The sequence below is a fragment of the Trachurus japonicus genome, chromosome 21, assembly GCF_045865225.1.
Source record: "Trachurus japonicus isolate A0001 chromosome 21, Traja_1.0".
Classification (NCBI taxonomy): domain Eukaryota; kingdom Metazoa; phylum Chordata; class Actinopteri; order Carangiformes; family Carangidae; genus Trachurus; species Trachurus japonicus.
The window spans coordinates 36080730-36090459 of NC_140927.1; the positions used below are offsets into that span (position 1 = coordinate 36080730).

General features: G+C 38.9%; 1 protein-coding gene across 1 annotated transcript in view; it reads left to right on the plus strand.

Annotated features, from left to right (window-relative positions):
• The first annotated feature begins 5037 nt into the window (after positions 1–5037).
• The window catches only part of LOC146965730 (GTPase IMAP family member 7-like), a 12431-nt gene continuing 7738 nt past the window's right edge, over positions 5038–9730 (plus strand). Inside the window, exons 1-3 of the mRNA XM_085764758.1 lie at positions 5038–5069; positions 6904–6945; positions 8943–9047. Of these exons, the coding sequence (XP_085620884.1) occupies positions 5048–5069; positions 6904–6945; positions 8943–9047 (169 nt within the window). The 5' untranslated portion in view covers positions 5038–5047. The remainder of the gene's footprint in view (positions 5070–6903; positions 6946–8942; positions 9048–9730) is intronic.

The following is a 9730-nucleotide window of genomic DNA, read 5'->3' on the forward strand; positions in this document are numbered from 1 at the left end:
CCTGGGTTTTCAGAATATTCATTCTGTAGTCGTGTCAAATGAATGTAGAAAAAGCTATATGATAAGAAACAGAAAGTAAATTGTACATATATTTGTTGGATACACACAGAAAACTGTTATACACTTATTTTTAGACATTATAACTGTTATTTGAGGTCTTGTGGATTAGGGGGGAAAGAATATAAGGGCTCTAACTATGATACAAAATATATTATTTACATTACATACAAAAATGCCCCACCGGACTGGCATGAAAACAGTGTGTGTCTGCAATGAGGCAGAGAGCCACATCACAGGCCTGACATTTCCATTTGGTGCAAAGGCTTTTTTGTCTTGTTTGCTGCAGTGAACAAACTTTCTCCTTCCATACGAGGCACATTTCTTGGCCTTAGCTTACGTAAAATGCGTAAATGGTGATCTATTCATTATTTATTGCATTTACGGCTGGTTTTCCAATAATTGCGATCATACACGTCATCAAAGCAACGATCTGGATGTAAATAAATACTCTTCGCCACATCGTGTGAAGGCGCACGGGTCTCCTGTAGGACTTTGGTCTATCCTGTGATGGGGCAGGAGTCTCCTATTGGACACAGATGTTTGAGGCAGGACTACATCCCTTCTGGGGGAGCTACAGACTCACCAGTGGACTCTGTCATGTTGCTATCATTTGGCTTTCTGGAGATAGGCACTAAAGAGTAAAACAATACCCCTGTCAATGATAGCACCAACCTCAGAGGGTTGATAAGGCAGATTATATGGTGTAACATTGCTGATGGGCTACCTTGAATCTTCTGTGTGCCCTGAACACATCCAAAAACACAAGCTGTGTAGACAGAGTTCCACTCTGTGCTACCTGCGGCTACAAGGGCAGGATGCTGCGGTCAATGGTGGCTGTATTTTATGGGGTTAAAAACGTCTCGACCACGGGCTGTTCAAGAATCCTCCTGAACCTCCCTATGGCCAGCCCGCCCCTGCTTGCATTCATTCATCTATTAAGTGTCAGGCAGCCTACTGAAATTATTATGAAATTAAGTTTAATTCATTGTATCGATAGTAAAAGTTATATTGTCCCTTGCCAGGTGACTCAATGTACACGTACAACATACCGTTGAGCTGTTGTCAATTACGTTGATTACGCAATTCACGCAAAAACGCACAGCAGACATTAAAGTTCTCAAACGGAAGTGGGTGCTCGTTTAACGATTAATAACTGTTAAATGATAAGATTATGCTCTATTGAATGTCTGTGACGAGGCTGCACCAATCAGCATCGTGAGCCTCTTGAGAAGACGATCGATGACATGTTTTTTTTCTTCTTCTTGCCGTTATAAAACAGAGCGCTCACATACGCTGAGCTCTGGCTCAGCTGATGGTGTTTAGATGGAGGTTAGATTGTATGGTGGTTATTTGCTGCCATAAATCAAGAGCATATTATGTTGATTTGAGAGCATTATTTTTTGATTTCACGTTCAGATTTTGTGATATTGTCTGTTAAAACTCTGCTCTCGCATTCAAATTTGCTCTGCTCGTGCTCAAACTGTGTGCTTGTGTGCTGTGAGCTGCCTGCTCAGCGGGGCGGAGCAGCAGCGTGACCCGGGGAACTCTGGTGGAGGGATGGCATGGACCACGGTCCACAGCGGCCGGCTCCCCGGAGCCACACTCTCCACATCCCCCCCTTGTGTCCGGGGAGGGACGGGGGGTCCAGCGCGCTCCACAGCGGACGCAAGCGGGGGTGTGGAGAGTGTGGCTCCGGGGAGCCGGCCGCTGTGGACCGTGGCCAGAGCTCCAGTCGTCTGTGCCTCCGCATGTCTCCCAGAATCCCCCCGAAGTCTCCACTTATCATAATAACAAAACAATAAAAAAGTCCAAAACTTAATTTTCACGTTATTCTGTTTTTGAATTTCATAAATATGATGGCGTCTTAAAGCAGAAGTAAGCGATCCGGTGGTTTTGGCTAATGCTGCGTTCCAGGCAGGCTTTTGAAACCGTAAATTACAGCTTCAAGTCACGACTTACGACTTTGTAGCGTTCCAGGCAACCCACTCGTGTTTCTCCGACCTGTTTTACCGGTGAAAGTCACTATAACGGCCACTCGTAACTTCTGACCCGTGAACTCGTACCAGATCGAACTGGTACCACTTCACAGGTCGGAAAAACACGAGTTACGGGTTGCCTTGAACGCACCATAACAGTCCTCGTCCCTACGTCGCCACATTCACGGCGTCCCTTGGCTGCACACACAGCCCTGCATGCCGTTCTCTCTCCTCATTGGATAAAAACTGTAGGATACGAGAAATGTTTTCTCCTCGGTTCAGAGCAGAGCAGAGTGACTGACAGACCCGTGTTTCAGACCAAACACTCTATAGAAGTGATTGCTGTCGGAAGATACAACTATTTAAGACTTAGATTAACACAAATATATCACTTACTTCTGCTTTAAGTAGGCCTAGTTTCACAAACAGACCATAAACAGACCATATTGAAAGAAAACTAAGGCACCCCTCGCGGCATCCTACTACTAGCTACTAGGCTACTAGCTACTACTTTATGTTTATGTAGCTATTGTAATGAAAAGCACGGGCGCTCGTGTATTGATTAACTGATATTTTATTCCAAAAGTTGTGAAAACATAAAGGGAACCACCACATTTAACAGCCTGGAGGGCAGAAGTAGATAAACCCGGTAGAAAGAGTGCCCACCCGTATGCGACGCTCCTTGAAGTACAGCGAACGCACCCACAAAGAAGCAGGGATAATCTGATTGGTCAACAGTAGCCGGCCTTCTATTGGTTGACAGTTGACAGAAAATCCGCGAGCAGAACTTTCCTCAGCGCAAGAAGAAGAGCTCGATCTTGGAAATCTGCGCAAGCAGCTATAACCGAGTGCGAGCACACAGTTTGAGCACGAGCAGGACAAATTTGAATGCGAGAGCAGAGTTTTGACAAACAATATCACAAAATCTGAACGTGAAATCAAAAAATAATGCTCTCAAATCAAATAAATAAAATGTATTAATATGCTCTTGATTTATGGCAGCAAATAACCACCATAAGATTGCCCCTAAAATTTCAGAAAAGTCAGACTCGAGTCATGAATTTGATGACTTTAGACTCGACTCGACAAAATATAAAGAGACTTGCAACTCGACTTGGACTTGAACATCAATAACTTGTGACTTCACTTGGACTTGAGCCTTTTGACTTGAAAAGACGTAGTTCAAGTCAAATAGCCCCAACCAAGTATTGAGAGCACATACTCATCTCCATATTAAAAATATTAAATTGGTCTTTTGCAACATTCAATTTTTTTTGAGATACTGAATTTTAGGTCTTTGTTTAATGTAAGCCATAATCATTACAAATGAAAGAAAGTAAATAAATAGACATATGCTGCGACACATTACACATTACATTTGCACTTGTTTTTTTCAAATGTGTTTGGAGAATGTTCTTGCAAAACAAAGTTTTGATAAATAAATACAGATTTAAAAAGGGATAGTTCAACATTTTGGAAAATTGGCCCGTTGCCATAATCGCTATAGTCATAGCAGTAGGTTGGTTACCTTTATTTGTCAGTGTAAGCTATTTTCTACAACTAGCCTACTACGGAGGCTTGTGGGATTTCTTGGTTTCCCTCATCTTGCAACTCTGCTCCGCCGTTCTAAAAATAGCTTGCACCGACAATTAAAGGTGACGAACCTACTGCTATGGGTTAATGGCAATGGACCAATTTGACAAAATGTTGAACTATCCCTTTAAAGCAAACATGATCCATGTAAATATTATTACTCTTTTGTTAAAAGGACTTGAAAGGACTGGAAACTCAAACTGTAGGACTTTGGACTTGAGACTTGTCAGTCTTGACTTGGGACTCGACTTGAGATTTGCTTAAACTTGCAAACTGGTCCCACCTCCGTCCAGTGCTCTAGTAACATTATCCAAATAGTTAAAGAAACAGCTGTGTCAAAGACTCCATGAAAACCTGTTACTAAGAAACCAAACACCTTCTCGGAGTGAAAGAAAAACGGTCTAGTCTAGGTCTACTCTCTAAGGTGGCGGTGTCACCTGTGTAGTCAGGTTAAAACACAGCTGAACTCACGAAGACGGAGCAACGACGGTCAGTCTCTGGTCGTCTTTTCCGTTATGTTTCCTCTGTCATATAGAGTGTAAAGGTACCGGTAATAGACGCAAAGGAAGACGGCGACTTTCAAAACAAAAGCCCTGGTGTGTCACATGACTTTAGCCTGCAACAGAGTCTGAGTGTGAGACTGAGAGAAAGACTTATCACATATAAAGAATAAAGAGAAGTGTTGGTGCTCTTCATCAGACTTGTTTCCCCACCCTGTTTATTATTCTAATATTTAATATTTGTGTAAAATTGTCCATACATTTGACACATTTTACACTATAACTGGTCCAGACTCATAACGTCCTTCAGCTGTGACAGGACGGGACCACTGTAACACTGAAGAACACAAACATGATGAGACACTGTCTCTCTGTCTGACTGAAATAATTCTGTGACTGGTCTACATTTATTTTGAAGGTTCATACCGGAAGTCGGCCAGCCCTATCCGTCCCGTTTGTCGGATAGGGCTGGAGAAAGACGCTGCAGGAGATCATATTTATCCCCAGTTTAATTTATGCTGGAAAAATGTTTTGTTTGGCTACTGAATATGATAAAAAACTAAATTCTCAGTTTTATATGATCCAAATTGTATATACATAAGTCAAAATTTTCTGGTAAGAAGCCAAACTTCTTGGAACTGTCTGCATATGTTGGTCAATATATCTCCTCCCTCTGTGATTGTGAGAATAAAAAAGCTGTTAAAACGTATGATCTTTGTAAGCTTTACAAAATATTTATTTAAGTTTATGTTTTTTTCTGTCTTGCTGTCATCCCCTGGCGTATATATGATTGTTTGGTTGTGTATTAATGTTGTATACACTTATTTCATCTAACTGTATTCAGTCCTGTGTATACTCTTGTTGTAAATAAAGTTGTTAAAAAAAAAAAAAAAAAAAAAAAGACGCTGCAGGACGGTAATGGCGGCCACATCAGTCCTCGGTAAGTTTACACAAACGTCCTGTGTCACTTCGGCTTCGTGACGTCGAAGTTAGATTTAATGTTAAATATCAGTCTAACTTTAATCACCTTAAGGTGACTGTATGGTGCGACCAGTTACTGGTTTGGGTGTTAGTTGTTAGGGTAGGGTTACTGACGCGTTCAGGTCCTGTTTGTTCATTTACTTTATTTTCTACTCGGTACTTTAACTTTCAAACCAGTGTTTCCAACAGCAGGTGGCGCCACTGTTTTTTTTTTTTTTTTTTAAACATATGTTTATTGCACATTTTTGCTTTACAATCAGCGAACAACATCAAACAAGAAGGCACATACAAGGAAACAACAAAAATGATAATAGCAATAGTGATGAAAATAAAATTAATATATAAATAAACTGAAAAAAAAGGACACTATATCATTCCATATGTTAAAATCATGTTAGTAGAAAGATAAATAAATAAACATAAGTAAATATTAAATAAGTACATGTATGTATATACATATATACACACTCAGAGATAATGTAAAGGTCTAAATGAGTATGCTAAATCAAGATAAAATGAAAAGATAGATAAATCTTCAGTTCAGCTCATCATTCCAGCCATCTACTTCAATATCATTTTTCTCAAGAAAATTACAGAAAACCTTCCAGATTTTCCAAAACTTGTCAAGCTTATTTTTCGTGATGTAGCTTATCTTTTCCAAAGCCAAGTAGAAAGACATCCCTTTTAACCATTGCGAAGTAGTACAAGGTTTATCCCTTTTCCATGAACAGGCTATACATCTTTTAGCTTCCAGAAAACAAACATTAAGTAAGGATTTTTCATTTTTGGAGGTCACAAAGTTGTCTGGGTGGCGCCACTGTTGCTGCCTCTGTAGCTAATAGGCCTATCTGAGTTCCATAAAAAAAAGTTGACATTTTGTCTGTGTGTCCATCTGATGGACTGGTTTTCAGTGTGGTGAGTCCCGGGGCACCATAGATAGTGATTTGAATGTCCCTGAGAAATTCAGAGGGTCTTTGTCAATAAATTGTTGTGTTAAACTTCTGTTTGATGTTTGAATAAGATGACATTGGTATAAATAACAGATACAAAATCAGTGGACATACCTGAGGTAGAAGCTCAATAATGGCAAAAATCATAATGCTGATTATTTTTCATCAATGTTTAGATTTAAACCAGAGGCGTTCTTGTTTAAACTCACTATCTGGTAAAAATTAGGGTATTCAACTTTTTGAAAAAACAACAACAGCAGCAACAACAACAAAAACCAACAGGAATACATTTCAGAACAAAGAGCTTTGTGACTTTGTAGTTTCTCCAGCTTTACACTGTATAAGGTAAAGATATCTACCAACAGGACGTGGTCTTTCCTGACTTTATAGAACCAGCACCACTTTAATCCAGCTAGTATTAGACCACTTACATTTTTATTTTGCTATGGGGGGGAAAAAACACATGTATTTTCTCACATGGAAGAGACCTCGTCACACTTATTTTGAACATTTTTCTCTCCAACATCTTTATCATTAGTTTTAAACCATTAGTAAATGTGCAACACTAGTTTTATTTTGGCAGAAACAAACAGACCAAGAGTAGAAGTGATAAAAACCAGTGGCTTCTGCTGAAGGATGAAATATTAAACTAAGGGGAGTGAGTTCACTGAGGCCTTTCAGACTGTAATGTGTCATGTTGCTGGTGACGTGTTTATAGTTTTAAAGGTCTTTGTAGGTTTTGGTCGGTGCTCCTCTATCTGCTCATAGCACACACTGGTCACAGTCAGATCATCACTGTTATTAGTGCTTCTCATGCCTTTAATTATTTCTCTCTTTGAACAGGACCAAGACATAGAAGAGACAGTATGGATCATCCTCCTACAGGTCTGGAAACTTTATCAGTCCAAGTGTCAAAACAAAAATGATGCAGCTTCTTCTTCATTCTTCTTCTTCCAAGGAAATCCTACTTCCCATAATCAGTGAAAACAACTTTACAGAAATGTCTGGCCCCATGCCAGACTTACCCAATTCCAGGGACATGGCGGCACAATAATCCATTAAATTAAGAAACTTTAAAAATTCCGGTAACACTTTACAATAAGGGTCCCTTAATTAACATTAGTTAGTACATTATTAAGCATTTATATATAAACTAATGTGTTAATTAATGCTGAGCAATGCATACACAATGATAACTAATTACATTATTCAACTTTTAAATGTATTAACTAACTTTGAGTAGTAAACATTAATTAACTGCTTACTAATAGGCTACACTAATTAATGTGTTTCCTAATCCTAAGTAATACATAATAATGATTGTTAATATATCTGTAAACAGTTAATTAATGCTTAATAATGTACTAACTAATATTTATTGAGGGACCCTTATTGTAAAGTGTTACCAAAATTCCTACCAAAAACGGTACATGCTATAGTTTTGAAACTTTCACCAACCTGTCGCCCCAATACTGCTGAAACTTTTGTCTACTTCAACTCATTACAAATTATGAAGTCCATCACTCTGTTATTTTCAATAACTGTAAAACTTTTAAAATGTATCTCCTCCCACAATTTTTGCTTAATTGACACCAAACTTGCTACAGAGCATCTCCAGACCGTCCTCCACAAAACATAAACACTACTGTAAACATATATCATCCAGTTCCTGCTGAATACATTTTCAATCTTCCTGAAAAAAATTGAGAATATTTTGGAGTCATGGTTGATTAAGTTTGGTAAATATCAGAATTTTAACTCAAAAACTGAATTTTCCAGAACATTTTGAATTCTGCTCTCATGGGAACAACTGCAGTCAATGTAAGAGTGGCATTTTTAAACATCACATTTTCTCTTGTGCAGCAAAACACTTATCATTAAAAACAAATCACCAACATTTCCATGCTGTCTAGATAGAATTTATGTATCGTCAAATTTTTGTTTAGATAATAGAATTTCTGACATTTTACCCATTTTTGAAGTCTGCCTTGACAACAGCTGCCCGGACACTGACTCCCTGAGTCTATTTGAGAAGACACACACCAGGTCTCACTTCCAGATAATTAGCTCACTGAGTTAGGGGCTGGTTCTTGGTGTCAGAGGTTGTCGGTTCAAGCCCCAGTAAGAGTGATGATGATGACATATCAAAATGCCAGAAGTCCTCAACTGGAAACACAAGTCAATAGTCCTGATGGTGGCATTACAACATGCATTTAAATTTCAAAACTTCATAATTTCATTTATTTATTTTATTTTAATGTTTATTTTGCAGGGACGATACATACAACATTGCCACAAAGAATGAAAAATGCGATGCATACAAGACGTCTAGCTTCAGCTAATTTGCAGTCTTTGTCCCTGGTCAGGCTAAAGAAGGATAAAAGATACTGAATACAATAAGTGCAATAATACAAATACAGTGAATAATACAGTGAATAGTTATCATGAATAAATAAACACAGCTACAAAATTTACATTAAGAAATTGCACAAATTAAATACATTAAACATTAGTAGAATGCTGTATTGACAGTGACTTGAGAGAAGTTAATGTTCACATTTCTGCTGCTGCTTAAGCCAATGTTTAGCTTTAGCACTAAACATCTTTAATTCTGTTTGGGATTTGATATCTGGTGGTAAAGAATTCCATAGGTGTGTACCCAGCACTGAAAGGGATGATTGACCGAATGTTGTCCTGCATCTTCGAATTTTACAGTTTTGCTTGCTCATGCTCCTTGTCATTGTCCCATAACAGATCAACCATATGTGTGTGCTACAGCTTTGGAACTTTAACTTTCAAATTGCCTAATTTTGCCTAAAATTGCCCCTGGCTATAATTGTACTTGGCTTCACCATTGCAGCTCATCTCTCGCTCTCTCTCAGTATTCAGACTGGTTCTTGTAGGGAAGACTGGATCAGGGAAGAGTTCCAGTGGAAACACTATACTGGGAGGAGAAGTCTTTGAAGCAGCCGGCAGTCACTTTTCAGGTAATTAAAGTACTTAAAAGTTCACATTTCTATGTTTTCAGAAATGAACTCTGAGCTACAGATGAGCACAGATTAAGTATCCTGCCTGATCAGCAACTATAATATTTGCAGACTGCCTGTTATACTGTTAAATTATGTTTAAAGCACATTAGACAACATCATGACAACAAACATGCAGAGCTTCAGATAATCTTGTTGTTGATCAACTGTGGCAATACGAGGGTTACTTATACTATGTAATATACTAAATTTGTCAACAACGCCACCTTGGGTTAGGGCCCAAGGACCCGTACTATGGTTAACTATAACCTATCAAAGGACACTCAGGTTCGTTCACTCAGGGAGGGTAGGAGACGGAGTTCAATGATCACATACAAAATTTTATTTAAAATGACAAGGTTTGCAAAAAAAATGAAATTAATAAACAGGAGGCCCAGGAGAAGGGGATTACAGGCTGAGGCTTACCGTCCGGAGGAGGGGTCAAAAGGGGGAAGGTGAAGTCCAAAAGAAAAGGAGAGCACCCCACTCACACAGCAAAAACGTGATGTGCACACAAAATAAATCTTGAACACACACAAGGGGATCACCACCACCACCACCGTCGGCCTTCAGCTCTAGGAGGGGAGAGGAGAACAAAATTAAGAGGGCTCTGTCAAACAAAAACAAATCAATGATAAACTAAT